Source organism: Penicillium arizonense (genome assembly GCF_001773325.1).
Source record: "Penicillium arizonense strain CBS 141311 chromosome Unknown PENARI_contig024, whole genome shotgun sequence".
Taxonomy (NCBI): domain Eukaryota; kingdom Fungi; phylum Ascomycota; class Eurotiomycetes; order Eurotiales; family Aspergillaceae; genus Penicillium; species Penicillium arizonense.
Genome location: NW_019173301.1, coordinates 260,886 through 280,392, shown reverse-complemented (window position 1 = coordinate 280,392; position 19,507 = coordinate 260,886). Strand labels below are relative to the sequence as shown.

General features: G+C 50.9%; 7 protein-coding genes across 7 annotated transcripts; 2 read left to right on the top strand and 5 right to left on the bottom strand.

The window, feature by feature from the left end:
• Window positions 1-1,032: 1,032 nt before the first annotated feature.
• Window positions 1,033-3,722, bottom strand: PENARI_c024G09230 (exocyst subunit SEC10; the record flags this gene model as incomplete). Its single annotated transcript, XM_022635719.1, has 2 exons — window positions 1,033-1,518; window positions 1,566-3,722. 2 exons carry the CDS (start codon window positions 3,720-3,722, stop codon window positions 1,033-1,035), a joined length of 2,643 nt encoding a protein of 880 aa, XP_022484398.1.
• A 467-nt stretch (window positions 3,723-4,189) lies between these two features.
• Window positions 4,190-5,337, top strand: PENARI_c024G07291 (ditrans,polycis-polyprenyl diphosphate synthase; the record flags this gene model as incomplete). The annotated part of the gene is made up of 2 exons (XM_022635698.1): window positions 4,190-4,691; window positions 4,784-5,337. 2 exons carry the CDS (start codon window positions 4,190-4,192, stop codon window positions 5,335-5,337), a joined length of 1,056 nt encoding a protein of 351 aa, XP_022484401.1.
• Window positions 5,338-5,831: 494 nt separating this feature from the next.
• On the bottom strand, window positions 5,832-6,679 carry PENARI_c024G07887 (uncharacterized protein; the record flags this gene model as incomplete). Its single annotated transcript, XM_022635704.1, has 2 exons — window positions 5,832-6,528; window positions 6,585-6,679. 2 exons carry the CDS (start codon window positions 6,677-6,679, stop codon window positions 5,832-5,834), a joined length of 792 nt encoding a protein of 263 aa, XP_022484476.1.
• Window positions 6,680-6,909: 230 nt separating this feature from the next.
• PENARI_c024G11942 (repressor protein) lies at window positions 6,910-9,442 on the bottom strand (the record flags this gene model as incomplete). Its single annotated transcript, XM_022635751.1, has 2 exons — window positions 6,910-7,170; window positions 7,229-9,442. 2 exons carry the CDS (start codon window positions 9,440-9,442, stop codon window positions 6,910-6,912), a joined length of 2,475 nt encoding a protein of 824 aa, XP_022484410.1.
• Window positions 9,443-10,411: 969 nt separating this feature from the next.
• PENARI_c024G01951 (putative C6 transcription factor) lies at window positions 10,412-12,999 on the top strand (the record flags this gene model as incomplete). The annotated part of the gene is made up of 2 exons (XM_022635647.1): window positions 10,412-10,486; window positions 10,543-12,999. 2 exons carry the CDS (start codon window positions 10,412-10,414, stop codon window positions 12,997-12,999), a joined length of 2,532 nt encoding a protein of 843 aa, XP_022484415.1.
• A 1,618-nt stretch (window positions 13,000-14,617) lies between these two features.
• PENARI_c024G04842 (uncharacterized protein) lies at window positions 14,618-16,018 on the bottom strand (the record flags this gene model as incomplete). Its single annotated transcript, XM_022635679.1, has 1 exon — window positions 14,618-16,018. The coding sequence occupies one exon, from the start codon at window positions 16,016-16,018 to the stop codon at window positions 14,618-14,620; it is 1,401 nt and encodes a 466-aa protein (XP_022484510.1).
• Window positions 16,019-17,205: 1,187 nt separating this feature from the next.
• Window positions 17,206-18,964, bottom strand: PENARI_c024G10555 (putative MFS transporter; the record flags this gene model as incomplete). The annotated part of the gene is made up of 9 exons (XM_022635735.1): window positions 17,206-17,452; window positions 17,519-17,738; window positions 17,787-17,891; window positions 17,940-17,975; window positions 18,027-18,322; window positions 18,371-18,395; window positions 18,444-18,613; window positions 18,699-18,848; window positions 18,921-18,964. The coding sequence occupies 9 exons, from the start codon at window positions 18,962-18,964 to the stop codon at window positions 17,206-17,208; spliced, it is 1,293 nt and encodes a 430-aa protein (XP_022484449.1).
• Between the last annotated feature and the right edge of the window lie 543 nt (window positions 18,965-19,507).

Genomic DNA, 19,507 nt, shown 5'->3' with positions numbered 1-19,507 from the left:
AGATGCATAATGTTCTTCTTGGGAATCCTCTTTTCCCGATCTTCGTCCCTAGCATGGAGTCTTGGAATCAGGTCGCGCAGTTTACTTTGAAGGCTATGAATTCTCGTGTATCACTCCAGCGAGACGGTGAAATTGACCAGGACGAGAAAGATGGAGGGAAGGATATGCTGTCTCGGTGGATGGCGATGCATCGTGCTGACCCGGTGAAGTTTTCGACCAGAGATGCTATTGTCCATTTGTCTGCGAATGTGTTTGCTGGATCGGATACTACGGCCATTGCACTTCGTGCCATTTTATACTTCCTCATGCGCAACCCGGATATCATGGCCAAAGTACAAGCGGAGATTGATACCGCAGTCCTCGAGGGAAAAGCCGGCAATCCTGTCTCCTACCGCGAATCGTTGGCTCATCTCCCATACATGAGTGCTGTCATCAAAGAGGCATTGAGGCTTCATCCGTCTGTGGGTTTAATCCTTGAGCGTGAGGTACCGAAGCCAGGCGTGACGATTTGTGGGAAGTATATACCTGCTGGGACGACCGTTGGCATCAATGCGTGGGTGGTGAATCGAAATAGTCAGGTCTTCTATGATGCAGACTCGTTTGTTCCAGAGCGTTGGATCAATAGTTCGCCAGAAAAACTGAAAGAGATGGACCATAGTATCCTTACCTTTGGGGCTGGGTCGCGGACTTGTCTTGGGAAGAATATCTCATTCATTGAGATGCATAAGATTGTGCCACAGTTGCTACGAGAATTCGACATTCGATTGCATCGCTCAGGGGGATGGAAGACGAGGAACATTTGGTTTGTGCAGCAAGATGGGTTGGTTTGTGATCTTGTACGGAGGAATGGGAGATAGTAGACACAGGCTACCACACGTTGTATCTTCTTACGGAAGTCGAGGTCAATTCATACTTCCAGCAAGAGCCAAATATCCCCATGTATTCTCAGTACGCCAGTCTATATTCCTATCCCCAGGTCCAAAACAACCCGCTCCAAACCAAAAAAAAACACAGGGGTATAAGATGCCAGCCTCACAGGGCGTTAAGAACCGACTGCATAGCAAAAGTATTCGAGTCTTCGCGACGCGAAACATAAGCCCGCACGTCCTGCACACTCAATTTACCCTCCTGGCTAGTACCAGCGCCGCGGCCAGAGCTTCCAGGCCCACCAGTCGTGCCGCTAGCAGCACCACCGCGGATTCGCTCACGCAATGCCTCGACGCCGATTACGAATAGACTGCCCACTTCGAGTAGCACGTCCAGCGCGCCACCGGGGCCCTTGGCTTCTTCGTCAATGTCCCAGGATTTGAGGAGGTCGGTGTATTGTGTCATATCCTTGGTTACCATTAGTCCTCCCGGTCCGCTTACGGAGAACCGCTTGAAGTGTTCTAGAAGGAGTCCACGGAGGCCTAGGGCGACCTCGGTGAGGAATTGGCGGATGTTGGCTCCGCTAGATGGGAGGGAGGTTCGGGCGATGTTGTGGAGGCGGGTTAGGAATGCGCAGATCGATGCGCAGGTCTGTTGCGAGTTAGTCGCTGCGAGAGGGTATTGAGTAGGGAACTTACTGGAGTCTGTAGCATCTCCAGCCATGCAGCGTTATCGCTTTCTCTGGGACGGAAGTCATTCTTCTTTTGTCCGGATAGGAGCCTGCTGACCCAGGCAAATGTGGCATCGATTGTCTTCTGTTCGATGGTGTTGACCTTATCTTCAATGCGTGACGTCGTCTGGCTGGTCCGTTTCTCCATATCCCGGCGAGTCGTAATGCTGCCGGTTGACAAGGGGAGGAGAACCGCATGCACACACATTACCATCAGAGTGGTAATGCTGATGGTTGTGCGAACCGAGAGGAGGTATGTAAAGTCCGGCTCTGCCTTGCCAGACTCCTGTGCTGTGGCCGCCTCCAGTGCGGCGTCTAGACAGACGTCTACGTATCCATCACCCATGGTGACAAGCAGGAGATTCAGCAAGGCAGACACATCTTTGGGAGTGTCACTGTTGACACTGAGCTCCAGGCCTCGACCCACAGCTTCAGCCAGCCATTTCAACATCCGTTTAGCATCGCTGAGATTTGGCTGTCCATCTTCCTCTGTGAGCTTGATTTCGGTCAACCGCACGGTCTCTGGTAAATCATTCAACTTTGCAATGTGCAGCAGCACTCTTCGCTGGGTGGGAGAGACCTCGGGCGAATCCAACCGATTGATAAACGCGTCTCTGGTAGCCGAAAGGAGCTCCGTTCCAGCTCGGGAGAGCGAGGCCATAAAAGTAGTTGCCGCCTTCTTGCGCCGGGCATGATAGGACGTAAATCTGAACAGCAGAGAGTTGAACAGTTCTTCCAAAGTCCGCTTCTCACGTTCAATGTATGAAGATCCGACAAAATAGGGAACAAATAATTCCTCCAATTGCTGATCCAGAAGAACTGCAGTCTGCGATGAGACAGGGTCCGGATGTTCAGTCAACCCATGCGCCTTCAAATCTTCGATCAATGCACTGATATAGCCACGCGAGCTCTGTAGACAACGCAGGAAGGCGAGTGATGATGCGCCGCTGGCCTTCTCCAAGACCATCTCGAGGCGCTGCTGAATGGACTGTTGGAAGACACGCTGTAAGAATTTGCCCAAGACCTGCTCATAGTACGGGAAGGCTCTCTTGATTATGGCAGACTCTTCCTGCACCACAACCTTGACCTCGTCGATCAATGACTGCAAACTGGACTCCACACCAGGAAGCTCTGCATCCGGGTCTGCCAGTTTCTCCCAGGACTCAGGATCACCACCAACTTCCTCAGTCACCAACTGGCTGCGATCGATGAAGAACTGGTGCTGATTCACGAACAGCGCAATAACACTCGCACCGCCATTGAAATCCTGCAGCACAGTCGCACAATCTTTCATTCCATCAAAGTTGGCTTTGCGGTAGAAATCATCAAACTGCTTCAGCAGATCCTTCTCCAGCGTCTCCGAGAATTTCTCAATAATCTCCCTCGTGTTTCGTCGCGGAGTGCTGCTCTCGCTCAGATCCTCCGACGAGGAACTTCCCCCGTAGCCTCCATTCGCACGAGCTGGATGTTCCTGCCAGCTCTGCGGGTCTAACCGTTGACTGATGCGCAGTAGCTGTCGCGCGATGTGTGCCGAACGCACCGCGGCCTCGCCGGTACCGGACCGCCGCAGGTTTTCCAGCAATGAGATCTCGCCGCGGTTGGACACGCCGTCCCAGCACTCGATGAGGAAGTGGGCATCTAGGGCTCGTCGGCGTTGCCGATCTAGCTCTTCTAGTCGTTTTCCGGTCTCCACGGCCATGTTGCCTGTTCCTCCCGCGTTCTCGAGACCGCCACCATTGAGCGACGTGTCGAGTTGCTGGAACGATTCGATGGTATGGCGGAGCTTCTTGCCCAAGGTAGTCAGGTTCTGGGAATGCTGCGCTTCGGCGCGTCGGACTGCAGCGGACAATTCATTCTCGCGGATCTCGAGGTCGCCAGAGAGCTCGCCTAGGCGGCGTTGGGCGCCCTCAAAAGCGCGAATGAGGGGTTTGGGATCGAAGGGTTGATTCGTGGCGCCGGCTGCAGCAGCTACTGAGCGGCGAGTCGAGATTGCTGTGTCGGAGAGAGCTTCAATGAACTCCTTGACAATGAAGTCACGACTGGAGAAGTCCTCGAGGGTGAAGCTGGGCCCTTGGGGGAACACGGTGCGAGGGTTCGCAGTGTAGACGGATGCATTGTCCATCATAGTGATAGACCACAGACATGGGTCGCCTGACCTCGACCAGGACTTAATAAATGTATTGGAGAGAATCCGGGGAAAGAGGAGGGAATGTTGCTAGGCGGAGATACCGCCGAGTAACTTATAGTTTGAGGTTAGCCACACCAACGTCTATGAGCATCATATATATGGAGTCTACTATACAATTGAGACTATTATAATTATCTCTCAATCCTAAAGTTACCATGTCTTCCAATTAACACTATACATGTAATATCCATTACTATGCCGAGTCTCTAGGCAGCCATTCTGAACAACTGGCAAGATTGGAGGCAATAAATGATATTTATAACTTCACAGCCTCTCTAACCACTTTCACCTTCCTCAAATATTCAAATTGGACCAGTCGAGTACATGGTGGCGGAGACCGACATATTCAACACCCAACATTTACAACCTCACTCTCTCCCCACTACTCCAACCTCCCATACAAAATGGTCTCCCGACGAGACCGCGATCTCCTTCGAGATGACCTCCGGCAACGAGGCACCAAACTCAGCACAGCAGATCGCGAACAACTGCTAAAGACTTACCTTCCCAATCCCGCCGAGCTGCCCAACCGATCTCGAGCCTCAACCGCAACCTCGGAGCGCCGCAAGACGCGCAAGAAGCCCATCCGCTCATTCCTCAAGTCGCAGCTCCACCGTCTCGTCTATGCCGTGACACATATCATCTTCGGCATCGTGGTGCGCTTGTTGCAGGCGTACCATGCTGTCGTGAATCGCATTTTTGCTGTCGTTTATCACCACCACCGCACGCCTGAACTTATTCGCAAGGATGTCAGAGGATTGAAGCGCTTGCCGCAGCACCTCAGTACTATATTGACACTGCGGAAGGAGGATGATGCGTTGGCTGTGCTTATGGATGAGGTGGCCGAGTTGGCTGCTTGGAGTTCTTGTGCTGGCATTCCTCAGTTGAGCATCTACGAGAAGACTGGTAAGAAAAAGCGAAGGAAGAGAAAAGACGGACATATCTCTCTCCCTCTTGCCCCTCCACATATGTTTGACACAGTATATTAACTCTTCCAGGCGTCCTAAAATCCTGCCTCCCCGCCCTCCACCAAATAATAACCACCAAGCTGGCCTCCTACTATGGCACACCCTCCCAACAACCGAGCCTCCAACTCTACGCCCCCCACCACCCAGTCCACGGCAAACCCGCATCCCCATACAGCGAAACCGGCTCCCTAACAATCCTCCTCCTTTCCTCAACAGATGGCCGCGAAACCCTAGTTGACCTAACCAAGACTCTGGCGGAGATGTCCCAGAACGGCAAGCTCTCGCCCGACGATATCACGCCTGAACTGGTCGACGCTGAAATAAGTGAGATCACCACCCAGCCTCTGGCAGCTGATCCGGCGTTTAGTGAGACAATGTTGAAGCCTGAGCCGGATCTGCTGCTTGTTTTTGGGCCGTTCCTTAAGTTGGATGGGTATCCGCCTTGGCAAATTCGACTTACTGAGATGTATTGCACTGGGATTCGGAGTCATGGACTGAATGGGGATGGAGAGGCTGTTGAGTATCAAGGGTATATGCGTGGTCTGTGGCATTTTGCTGGTGCGCAGATGAGATTTGGTCGGTAGATGTTGGTTTGATCTGAACTTGTTGAAGTCAAGCTCGTTGAGCTGAGGTAACACATTCCTTATCTTTGGTTATACCCTCCTGTTCTCTAATAAGCATTACATTGAGAGTAGACAATTTATATGCATATTTCAGTCTCTGTGGCCTGTAACAACAAGCTTACTAGGCTCCGTACCCATTAGGTATCTGATATACTCTGATAATCATTATATAGTCAATTCTGGTTCTGGTATCACTATGCTATGCCTGAAAACAAAACTAGTCAAATCAAATGAAACAAGATCGCCATGCCCAAGTCAAGAAGGGAATAAGTGAATAAGAGACCCAGTAGTCCACCGCCGGGTCCAGTCCAATCATCCAACTCCAAAATAGCCACTCCAAGAGTAGCAGAAAAAAAAACCCAAAATTGGTAATGGATGAAAGTAATTATCATATAGTCGTTTGTCGTCCTTGGTTATCGAGTCCATCTGGACTCAAGCATCGAGGAAGAGGGATATCATCCGGTCATATCCTCATGTCGCATGTCATCCAAAGCCCATCCAGAAGGAAGAGTCTGGGCAGACCAGGCAGCATGTCCCTGCACGCAATCGAGACAGCGCACGATCTCAGCGCCAGTTTCGGTGACATCCTCGACGGCACAGCTGGAGCAAATTTTTCTGCGGGGCAGTGCTTCTTCACCCGCATCGTAGTCGTTTAATCTGTCGATATCGGGATCGTGCATGCTATCTGGAAGGCCGAATGTTCCTCCGCAATTGACGGTGTCGCATTGTCGGAGACAGATGAAACAGGCCCGCTCGTGGCACAAATCGCAGTCAGCGTAAGCGTCGAGGACTTGGCGGGTTGTTGGGCGTCGGTGGCATATATGGCAAGGGCGCAGGGCTGATGGAGATGCTGAGACTTGTTGGGTCTGGCCTGGGTACCGGAGAGGGACGAGGGTCCGTGGTGAGACTGGGGGCGAGTAGGGGTCGATGTTGGCGGCGTAGACGTTCGGTGAGAGGTGTGTTGATTGTTGGGGTTGGTGGGGATGTTGATGCTGGAGAGCGAGGTAAGGGCTTTGGACGTTTCGACGCTTGCGTGGGAGGCAGCGTGGTCGGAAGGAAATGTCAGTCCCTTCTGGGTGTCGTGATAGAGGATGTGAGCAGCTGTCGAATTCTGGGCGGTCTACTCGGAAGGCGGCTGGGGTGAATGTGGCCCTGAGTAGTCGTTAGTCCCAGCTGATAAAGAAGCGAGAGAAACTGTCTGGACTTACGGACGAGCTAGAGTCACTGTCTCCTCGTGGTCCCGCTTGCGCTTCTTCCATGTTGCCGTTATCGAGTCGGTCTGTTGGGGCGAAAAGCCTGGCATTGGGGTGTCACAGTAATCAAACCAGGTCATGTATATATGTATGCCTGTACTCCGTAATTTGACAGTGGTCAAAGTGGGATGATCAAGGAGACTTGATACTCGGGGGTTGAGGCCAAACAAAAGAAACGAGGGCGGTGAGGCGATAACAACTATCAACCCACAATCACTCTGGTGGTTGCATAGATAGTTAAGTTATATATGGTAGAATTCATGTTTATTTACTATTTCATTTAAATAACAGACCCTACACCATCCAGACGAGCCTGAATAGTCTTCTCATCAAATTGCCCACTATCACCGACATAGTTCCGCAGAACTTCATAAGTCATCAATCGCCGAGGTGCTTTGCGGCCTGTCATCAACTCAAACTGGGCAATGCCTTGTTCAGTAACATTCTCCAGTCCATCGGATAGGACCCAGGGTCGTCCAGTCTCGCTGCGGACTCGGCGCATTTGTTGGAGGAGTGGCGTATCGAGGGGTTTATAGGCCAACTATACCGCTGTTAGTAGATGTTGCAAGTAAAAACAACATATATGAAGATGATCTTACCTCGAGAATCACACCCCCGGTGGGACTTCCGAGCCATTGGATTGGCATCTCGAAGTTCGCTGGGGGTTCATCTCGGTCCGGGTCTGCCGGTACACAGGATGCAACGAGACTAGGCGGAGTAGCATCTGCTGGCCAATCTTGTTGTAGAGAATTCAAGACGCGAACCACCTCAGCGGAGCCAACCTGCGAGGAAGCCCAGGAATTGAAATGGCGTGCGACCTCCTCAGCCCGTGACTTGGTGCGGTTATAAATAAAGATCTTTCGACAGCCCAGACGGAGCATGGCATAGATGGCGGCCCGCGCCATACCACCAGCACCAATGACCAAGCCGGTCGTCTTCGCACTGATTGCATTACGAGGAGAGAGATGGCGGGTGATACAGGTCATAATGCCGACCCAGTCTGTGTTTTCGCCGTACCAGCCCAACACGCGGCCAGCCTGGTTGCGACGGCTAGCTTGTTCCTGAAGCGGGAACATAGTGCCATCGGCGTCACCGCGGAGTGGCATGATTGTGTTGATGGCACCAATTGCTTCGGCGTGTCGACTTTTAGAGGCGAGTTTCTGGTATACTTGAACTCGCCATGGCTGGACAACACTCGACCCTCCAAAGTGCGGGTCCCGGCCCAGCCGGTCTAGCACTGCTAGTGAAGGCGAGTCGGGGATGGTGTAGGTGTGGCCCATGCCACAGTGTTGGTATGCGGCATTATGCATGGCCGGAGATAAACTGTATGCTACATTCTCTCCCGAGATGTAGAATTTTAACGGATCGAGCATGTAACTCTGGAAGAGGGCGCGGACAGCATCACGCGAGGTTATTTGAGGATCGTACTCATTCTCTGCTGACCGGGTGATTGCTGGGTGTGTTACTCCAGTGAGAATTGAGTTGAAGACTTGTGATGTGCGACCCAGGGCTCCAATGTTGTAGGCGATGAGCGGTGGGTGTTCGTCTGGGAGCGAACGGATCTTATTAGTGAACTCGATCACAGCGGCATTGTCCTCGCGCTTTGTTGCGACGCGGAGAAGGCGGACCAATTGACAGCCGAGCTTTTCAGCTTCGTGATAGAGGGCGACACAGCCCTCGCTGTCCCAGCTGATAGGGGAAACTGGTTTAAAGACCTGCTGGCCGATGATCTTGGTATTCCCACGGCCACGGATAATCCCAGCCAGCCGGGATCGGTCCTCGGTCAGGTCTACAACGAGATATTCCACTCCCAAGCGTAGACCGTGCTCAAGTATATCAAAATAGGGTCGAGGAGTGGTCGTTTCACTGGAGCCGATACCAGTAGAGGAGGTATCAACAGACAGAACCACAGGAACCCGCGCATTTCGACGCAGGTCCGCTACCTGTTTGCTGATGATAGTTGCCATGTCAGGGCTCCAGCTATCCACACAGAGTTCGATGGCATCTCCACCAGACTCGAGCTCAGCCAGGCTCACTGAGTCGGCGATCAGATCTGAGGACCGCACAAATATAGCATGGGTGAAAGAGCGGAGTTCCGGCGGCGTCTCCAGCAGCACAAAAGGCGAGTCATAGCTGGAGTGATTGACGTCGAGTCCAGTGACAAATTGCACGAAGCGAGTGAAATCTTCCTTGACTTCCTGCAACTTGAAGGAATAATCGGCCGATCGACGATCCGGGCTCCCGTCGTCCGCCGCGCGTGTCCGGTCTTCCAGGTTGTAAAATTCAAAATTTGAACACATCCGATGCATGGGGTCTCCTTCACGGAATAAGCGCACTGCCTGATCCTCCAGCCCGAGCAATTGCTGAATGCGATCAAAATCGCGTAGCAGATGAACCACGGGATTGGACCGGGCATAGCGACGCAGATGATCCTGAACAGGTCGCGTCAGACTGCCCAGTCCACACTCCATGACACAGCCTGTGCGATGATTGTCTAGCATCATCTTGAGCACTTCAATGTCCCGGCGCTGAAACTCCTGGCTGCCATAGCTCTTGAGGTAGTCTTGTCGTGTGACTCCGGTGACTTCTCTGAAGTAGTGGTCTTCGGTGATAAATCGTCGCTTGAGCGCGGTGGCTGCGACAAAGCCTAGTGAGCGCTTGCCGCAGCCGCGAATGCCGACTAGAACGAGGGATGCATCGGGAGCAAAGGTTCGCGGGGCAGATTCGCGGGGCACTATATGAGGGACGGATTGGACGACGGGGAGGCCGGAGGGCCTCACGGTAGGTGGAATCGAGGGCTTGTAGTCGAGCATGGCGGCAACAGATCAATTGGGTCTATGTCGAGACGAGCGCCATGTTCACAGGCGCAAGGTAGAGGCCGAATGCAGATGTGTAGAGCTTCAGGAAATGCGAGAGCGAGGGGGTTGTACCACGCTCATACCCAAGCTATTAGCAGTGTAGATAGTAGGCAATAGGTAGTCAGTGTATGTAAATATCCATGAAGGTCCATGACCAAATTTCCCCGGATGAGCAACTGCCGACCGCCTGGGGTCACCCGGCAGAATACTTTTCCCTTTTTCCACTTGTCTGTCCACTTGGAAACTTCTCGGGCTTCATCCGAGCCTCTATAAATGTTACGTCTCACAGGATCCTGAGCTAAGATATCCACATCGCGGAATCACTTCCGGGGTCGAGTCCGAGTCCAACTTCCTTTCCCAAGTAGCTGACTGAATAACCTGCACAGTGGAAGTTATGTGTTTATAATCGAAGTTGAGCTTCAACTTGACGTGTAACTGCCGATGCTCGGCAATTTATACGGAACATCGGGAGGAGGCTCGGCTTTTCCAGTCCAAGTTACATGTATACACTATGTCGAAGTTATAAGTAGACACACTATTGAAGCCATTGAAGATCGCATATAAAAATAGAAGTTGCTTTAAATATCAACACAGCCTCTGATAACTAACTTATAGAAAGAAAGGTGGTGACGTGAGCTATGCAGAGTACTGAATCGTGAAGACCGTGGGGAATCCCGAGCCGACTTTAACTTCTCCCGAACATCAACTCCGATATCTTCCTCAGACACCTCGACTCTGCCGTGTTGTGGCCGATATCGAGAGAGTCCACTCTTTTGACTTCCTCCACTCTAACGATTTTCCCTTTTGACGTCCGATTGCGTCGGCATTTCTGTTATACAGGCGCATGACCTCGTCTCTACTCGCGTCACGTCTCACTCTCTGCTTTCTCCTCTACATGGAAACTTGCATTAACTAACCCTCTTCATGGATGAGGGCTCAGACAAGGCCCCTCGCCGCAAGAGGGTGTCCCGAGCCTGCGATCGCTGTCGCAGCAAGAAGGTGAGTGCGCCTCTTGCTCCCCTACCCTTGCCTGATCTGACACTTTCCGTTTCTAGGACAAATGTGACGGTATTCGTCCTACATGTTCCGCCTGCCGAGCATCCGGCCAATCTTGTTCATACGATCCCCATGCGAAGAAACGCGGATTACCCGAGGGCTACGTCCGGGGTTTGGAGAAGCTGTGGGCGCTGTCGATCTGCAACATTGAGGGATTCGAGGACACCATGCTGGCCATGCTAGGAATCACCACCGAGTCTGCCGGCCGTCGCGAGAAATTGATGTCGGTGTGGTCGGATGACAGTGCGTCGGAGAGCTTACACGAATCCTGGAAGACGAGTCGGCTATATGGGGCGCTGGAGAAGATGCTCTCCAACTCCGATGCGCCGCAAGGAGTGGTGACGGGAAAGAGATCGCGAAACCTGCAAGATGATCAGGATGGTCAGTGGCTTCGAGTAGCTCGCAGCTCAACTCTAGGACCGGATGCGCCGCGCGTGGTGGGGCCTACTCCTGCGTCCCCTGGGGTCAAACGAGCGCGATTGGTTCAAAATACGGAGACATGGGGTGCTTCAACCAGTCTCCACACGTTGCAGCTACCCCAGCATACTTCGCAGCTACTCGATATCTATTTTGCCGTAACACATTCATGGCTCCCCATTGTCGCTAAACACAACATCCTTCGCGCTTCTTACGTCTATGCCAACTCCCCTGTGTCTGTTGCAACAGCGTCCCCGGGATCCGGTGATCATGCCGCACTGTGGGCAATACTAAGTTATACCATCACTCAATCTCGAACCAGTTCACGGGCCGGCCCCGCTGGAAATGTTGCTCTGGTGAAAGAATACTATACTGTGTCGCGAAGCCTCATTCCCGCGGAGAACGAGCGCTATGAACTTGGCCATATCCAGGCATTGTTGCTCCTGTCCTTGGTTAACATGGGCCTGGAAGACTGGACTGCGGCTTGGCTGCTGAGCGGCCATGCAGTGCGCATGGCGCTTGCCATGGGCCTGGGTACTTCCACCGATAGCCGGCGGTCTGATGAACTCAGACAGGGCAAGGCAGTGTTCTTGGGATGCTTTGTGATTGACTCATTGCTTTCTTTCCGACTATCTCGAAATCCGGCCATGCCGCCCGGTGATCTGTCCTCTGTTGGTCTCTTGGAGGAAGATGGGCTGGAGGAATGGAACTCTTGGGTTGATGTTCTACCACCCACAGGCGCTGCACAGGGCAGCAAGAGTCCTCCGCGTCGAGGACCACTCATGGCTCTGAGTTGCTTCAATCGCTTGGTTGAATTGGCAAGTGTTCTCAACAACATCTCTCGGAACATGCACTCGGGGTTGAACATGGCCACCTTTGCCCAGCAATTAGTGATGGAGCTAAAACGATGGGATGACCTCTTACCCCTTGGATGTCGTCTTATTGGGCCAGAAAGCATTTATCCAGAACGGCACTCGGCTCTGCTTCCCCACCAGAGCTACCTCGGGCTGACTTATGTGGCCACTCTCCTTTGGCTGTATCTGCAGCTGATCCCAGGGGAGCAGGGTTTACACCGTTCTCAGCGGCCAGCCACAGAAGGAGCCAAGAAGCTTCTGTACCGCGGCTTGTCTATGATCACCCAACACCTTGAGAATTTCCCCGTTTGTGGACTCCCACCGTTATTTGAGTTGAGTCTTCGCACAATCGCCAAGCAAGCATCTACACTGCGGCAGACCGCCGATTCATCCGACACATTCCCTTTCGCCAGATGGGCGGAGGAGTTCAAACACAAATTAGCAGGATTCAGCTCCGCCTGGCCAGCCTACAGCTCTTTGGTGTCTGCCATGGAAAGGTGGCAGCAATCTAAAGACCTTACTGGTCCATCCGCATTCTCAGGTCAAGTGGGGAATGCACCAATGTTCCCATTGCAAGGAAGTTCTTCTGTTCTAGGCTCTATGCAAACTCCAAATGGAGCTCGTGGCTTAGTCCCCAATGGCGAAGGCCATTACGCCTCTTCCATTATTGGCATCAGCATGCCAGTCGATGCACAGTCCATAACACCTAAAGATACGGTGATGGAGAACGCGGATCTGGGCATGATGGACGTGTCCATGCAACGGCCGATGGAAGCCCAACAAGTCATACCAGACCAAGGAATTCCGCGCAGTGGCCCAGACTCCATGTATGCCCCGAATAGCGCACAGTCACAGCCGCAACAATCACAACAACCTCAAACGCCCGACTCGACAAGCTCTAACTCAATGATGCCCGGAAATGCTGCATCTATAGGTAATATCGATGCTATCTTCAAGGATCTCGCATATCTCGATACTACGGAATGGGCTACCAACCGCGAAGCTGGCTTGAAGGACTTTGGCTTCTTGGATGATAGCACCTTCCAGGCCTTTTGTCATGATCCAGATCGGTTGGTTGGGTCACAACCCTTGGTTCATCCGCCTTCCATTGCAGATATTTGGCCGCCTCCTGGCTTCTTCCCAGAGACCTTCCAGGAGGCCCCCGAGGAATCTATGGCTGGCTGAGGAAATTGCAATAATTGGTTTACCTTTTTCCAGGGTTGACTCACCCTAGTGGGTCTACTCTATCCTACCATTCCCAGTTCCTCCGGATCGGTGTTAGTGATTATCACAAGAAACCCGAGTCCAGGATATCAGCGACATGCCCGCCACCAAAAAATGAGCACAGGGATTTCCTGGCTCATATCATAAGCATCGTCTCAACCTCGAAATTCACCATATTTCGCCATATGAGAGACCACCCACTCCCTCCGAATCATAACATCCAATCCCTCGACATAGAAAGAACAAGAGAGCTTCTTCCTCCCTCGGAACAGACAGTTCCAGGATCCATGTATATATACCCGCGCTTCAAATCCAGCGCATCTACAAAAGCTCTTTCTGTGTATGAACAAATATAGCCTTGGGCATACTTTTACATTTGTATCATTCGTAATGAGGACAATAACAATCTCCATTGCTGATCTATAGGTCAGCAGAGTAGGCCTCGATCCATGATGGTCGTATATGGACCAAGTTTACTCCCGATTTACTCCATGGAACTGTCTTCGGCATCGAATTCGGCCTCGACCTCGACCTCGAACTCGGCTTCGAACTCAAACCTAACCAAGTATCTACCTCGATCTCGGAGTCGGACTTCGTCTACATAGTACCAAGCGCCAAGCTGGAACATGCCTAGATTAAACCAACATTTCAAAGAAAATGCATGGATGGGATCAAGATATGTATAATGCAGGGACTCAGCCCGCATTCTTTAGAATCTATGCGCTAGAGCACCCTAAGTGGAGATGAGAGGTTCGTCTACATTACTATCGCATTTGGAATTGGGAGAACTGAACTGCAGTGGTTCTTCAAGTTCATGTGTCCCCCAACTTCAGAATAAACTCATACATGTACACTTTCAATCCTCAAATATATGCTTACCACTCCATCAAAGCAAATAAACCCAGCATTAGCTTTAGCGCACTGTCAAACAAGCTCCATCGGCACCATATGAATACCGCCTGGAATAACAACTTCGTTTACATGACCCCGAGATGCATCGCCACTACCACATATTCCTCGGAGACTCGTTCGCGTGGGGCATGAGTGTGACAGCGGCTTCGTGAGGATTGGGGATGTCAATTGGGCTGTACGATTTCACGGCGAGTTTCAGATTGTTCTCCTGGCCTATTTTAACAGCACCAGGTCCAGATTGACTCCGACAGCTCTAATCGTATATAAGTAACGACGTGGATTCTACGCATCGCAAGTAATACCTTGCAGCTCCTTATGATTCACTTCAATCTCCGTGTTGGCCATAGACTTTGAAATATTTGAATTGATTTAATTTAAACCTTGGTATCGCTAGGAATATCAGTGTAAAGGAAATGGCAATAGAAGTGGAAAAGAAATGGAAAGATCCAAGGATCAGTGTCATGTATTTTGTCTGCCCGGCAGACGATGCCAAAACCGCGCCGTTGTATAACGCCTCGCCAATGAATTCACCTTCGCACAAATTTGTCAACGTGAGAGTGTATGCAAAGGTGACCGTAAGGAAATAGAGATGAAGAACGACAGGAATATGTATATATGTACAAGAATAACTCAAGGAGGAAAAAACCATGACCAAAAGTGAGTCCAATCAGACGAAAATGTATTGAACCTCGGGACACGAATGCTGGAATGACCTCAGAAGCTTTTGGACGCGTGATCCCATCCAGCCAGAGTGTGTGCCGTTTTTGGCGACACCAGCAAAGGTCGTAGGGGCGTGCTTGCAGACTCGGTCTTGTTCATTGAAGGTGTATTGTAAGCAGTCCTGATTGCGGGCACAGACTTCGGCGCAAGCATCCACAGTAGGGATGGTACCGGCTGCAAAGTCAATCTTCACGCCAGAGAGGTTGTCCCAATCTTCACGAACGGTGAATGAGCCGTCATAGATGAATTTCTGGTAAACATCGGCGTGCAGCATGAGGGCGTTTTTGCCGCTTGCAAAGAAGCCGCGGTCAAATCTCCACATTTCCTCAATATCCCGGGGAAGCATGTGGTGGTAAGAGATGATCGGATAGCACCAGGGCTGGCGGCCATAACCCTCAGAGAAGTGGTCGATTTCCCATGGGCGCGAGGTCATCATCATTGGCCAGGCCCAGGTCAAGTCCACATTCACATCACGCAGAGCTCGTGCCAAGGCACAATCTCCGGCCCATTCATTAGCAGTCATTCCTTCCAATTTTTCTTGGGCACGGGCGCGGTAGCTGCTTAATCGTTGCATAGTTTGACTGGATAGAATAATGCCTGCTCCGCCATAGCCGAAAAGCGTCTCGCCAATTTGCATGGGGCTGCCCAGGTAGTACTGGCGGGTGTTGTCGAGATGGGACAACCAGTTGACCAAGTTCGGCCACACCATGTACGTGTCGGCTTCCAAGAAGACATACCACTTGGCATCTGGCATAACCTCCAGAGCCTGATCAATCATGGGTAGGAACTTCCACTTGTCCAGCTTCCATCCGGGATTGTTGACTTTGCCTAACGGTCCGTTTGTGTCGTCGCCCCACTCCGCGTCGGTCAATCCTTCGCGACCGACTTCTTGTAGGCGGCGGTAGATGTTGAATTCAGGTTCACTTGCCATGGTAGCATCGCTGACATTGCGGAGAACGTCGTAAGTGCGGATTCCGTTGATGGTTTCCTCATAATCGGAGAAGATGGCGAAGTGCGGGACACATTGAAGAGTGGTGGCGAGGTGGACTGGGACTTTTTCGAGGGATTCGGTTGCTCCGGTCTTCAGGACGACCATGACATTGTCGAGGCCGTGCAGTAAATGACCACATTTGTCCTGCAGGTTCTCCGAGGATGTTTTCTCGGGGGGATTATTCGTCTCTGGCTTTTCCTCCCCTACCACGATGGTTTCCGGGCCGGATGGCGTTAATTGCTCTGAATTTGTTACTGGTATAGGGTTGGATTCAGGCAGTCGAAAGAGGTAGTATATCAAGCAAAATGTAAGGAGCGGAAAGACGACGAACAGCCATCGTCGAGGAGAACTGAACATGGTCGGCAATTCAGTGATAATCTAAGTGAGAATCGAAAAGGATGTACCCATCCAGGTAACGAGAGAATGTCGATGGCTGAAGAAGAATACGAGCGCCTGAGCAGAAAAAAAGGGACAATGATCGCCTGGAGAGCAGACCAGTTCACCTCGGCGCGTAGGACGATCCATGGCCCGAGGGAACAGGCACACCCCATTGCTTTCGGTAGCGGCGCAACATCGACGAGCTTGATAGGCTAACTGCCAAGTTCATTGGGGAATGATCAACAACCACGCGGCCCAGGGGCCAACGAGGCTGTGGCGTCTCGCAGGGCCTGTCCGCTGCCCCACGGGAAGCGTCATCGCTTGCGGAACTTAGGCTTGTGTCAAGGCAATGATCGACTACAGTGTAGTGGGCGACATTCAGGAGGTTGAAGATCGTAAGATCAGGGGTCCAGCATTTCGATATTACAGATTGACGCCATATTGCGCGAGAAAATGAGCAACGTCCAGTTTCTCATCAGAATAGAGCCTAATGCATGGAATGACAGACGTCCTGAAACCGGATCACTGGCTGTAGGGTCGACACCCGATCGGTGAGGCAGTGATTCACGTGGGGTGTTTCAGGTTGTTTCATTTGAAAGTTTGTCTGGTTTGCTCTGTTTGCCTATACGTTAAGGGGTTCGCCGTTCTACTGTGGAGTCAACTAGCTCGAAACTCCATTGAATATCCCGCTTGTCTGTCTGTACAGCACGCTATATCATTCCATATTTCAGTTCTTACTGATTTACCCGAGATAAGTCATTCTATACGGTGTGTTCAGCTAGGATTCTGGAGAAATATTTAGAGACTTCTGGTATAGTATTCTCGCAAAGATACCTTAACAGTTATGTGAGAATCTTGGATAGACTTATGGTCAATGCTTGAGTTTGGGGTCGGGTTGGGTGTGGGGTCTGACTTGAAAAGGAGGTGAACATCATGACTTTGACCGCAAAGGGCCCCTGTACAGCCATTTCCTCAGATATATATATGTGGCTGGAAGATAGGGGCATAACCTAGTTTTCCTGAGGTGCTTTGTGTTGACCGAGTCTAAAAACATTATAATAACTCGATAATATAAACATATACAGAACGTATAGAAACAACCTAAATACAAAATACCACTTCCTCATCACTCATATACAATCATTTGCCTATAAACGCGTATCAAATCATGCTTCTTGACCTTGCGTGCGTCTCTTGCGTTCCCACAGGAAAACAGGAGTAATTGTTAAGACAATAGCCACACAAACAACGGCAGCCTGAATCCCAAAGACCAAGCCCAGTCCATTGCGATCAATCCAAGCTGGCTGGAAATATCCCACTGCGAACCCGCCGCAGGTACGCCACATGTTCAGGATTGCTGAGACACACGTAGATTGTTCGGGGTATTTTTCTAATGCATAGGCAGAAATGGCGCTGTTCAAACGAAGAGTAATGGTCAGTTAAATGCTTCAATTCAGCATGTTGGAATTGCCAACTTACACAATTGTTGCTACCATGCCGGTGTTCACCATGATCCAGCCAAATGCCAGGCCAATCCAGTGCTTGCCAAAGTGCAGGGTGAGTCCGTATGTCAAGAGGCCAGAGGCCATACTACCAATTGGGAACCAGACACCGTGGAGACGGAGTTCGGTTCGCCATGTGTTATTATTGCTGTGCCGGTTGAAGATCCAGCCATTGAAGAAGTGACCAAAGGCCCAGCCTGAATATCTGTTAACAAAGAAGATAGAAGGTTATTAGTATCACGTACCACACAGAGCCCCGATGACACCAGCAAATCGCATGGATGATGCCTCGATTGTGTCAAAGAGGTAGGGCGGACTATGTAAGAAGGCGTCGATAGTAGTTGTAATTCCTGGAAAATTAGCACAAAAGCAGAACCCCATGTTGAGCTATAACTCACCAATGGGCCATGTAAATGTCACCAAAATGGCGAAGCCTACAATCTCATGGTCAGCAAATATCCTCAAACCAGATCGCTTATACTTACCAGTCATCAATAACGGAAACTTGAAGATATAGACTACGACCATTCGACACCAATATGTCAATGTAGATCCCTTCGGAAGTAGAGTGTTTCCAATGCCACAGTAAGAAGCTAGGCGTGAGGGACTGCCTCTTTGGCCATGAACATAATAAGTCTCATAGCCGAACAGGATGACCATGGCCGTAGACACGCCATAGATGGCTGTGAGTACGCCGAAGGAGGTGCGCCAGTCCGTTCCGGCACCGATGTATCCTGCTATCGCGGGACCGAGGAAGGGACCGACTAGAAAGGTAGTTCCCCTATTCGAATCAGTATCAACTTATAAGATTGAAGCAAAGGCATCCTACCAGATATTGATCATACGCGGCCATTCTGCAGTGGGATTAGTATAGGTTGCTAGTGGAAGATGAGACAACATACCAGCCGAGGTATACATATCGTGAATAATGGGAAGACCAATAACCTGAGGCACAGTCCCAAACAGACCCTGCAAGGATCGGAAGGTCGTGAAAGTGGACCAGTCATTGGAAAGCGTAGCACCCAATACCATGAACATGGTGATCACCTGAGGCCATAGCCAGATCGGCAGACTGCAGGCAACTGTCAGCAGGAGTAATCCTGCAATGGAACAAGGCAGATAACGCATGTGCATATACAGCAAAGCAAGCTACTCACCGACCGTAGGCTTCAATAAGCGGCACTGCAAAGATACCTCCAAAGCCCTGAAGCAGGATGCCATAGTTCATACTCGTCGCCGAATGTGTGATACTAATGTCCCAATCCATGGCTTGCTCAGTTATCAGAGTAGAACCCCAGACCATTGCCCTGCGATCCAACTCAGTCAGAATTCAAATTCTCATATGCCTGAGTGGGAAGTTGTGAACGAGATGTGCATACCCATCCGCCAGCAACGAACTGGTCATTAGCGATATGAAGAGCATGGTTTTCCTCGTTGAGCTCCAATTTCTGGGATTCAGGGAATCCCTGGACTCAGACTCATCCTTAAAGTCCCGCATCTCATGGGATTGCGATGGACTGGCATTCTCCATGTCGTGCATGCTTTCGATCGTGAATAACTTCTCCATAGTACAGTACTATGCACACTACCTATACCTGGTATAGATCCGAATTAAGGAAGATAATTCCGAAAAATCGATAGTCAGGCAAGGAGGCAGAAGAAGGAATGAAGATCTTCCTTTTCTTCTGTGTGACGGGCACTGAAGGTTTTATGCATAGGCGGTTTTCGGATTCGACACATGGAATCTCGCGTGGCTTTTGTCGCGCAGATGAATCAAAATGGAAACCCGAGAGACTGGGAGAATGGCGTCGGAGAGATCAAAGAGAATGATTCATCGAGCCTGAGATCTGTTGGATCAGAAAGTATACAGGAATGAATCTATCACATCCCGGGCCCCTAACAAACCACACTAGTCGATCCTTGCATGCAACGCCATAACTAATTCTCTGTACAATTTACCTCCTTC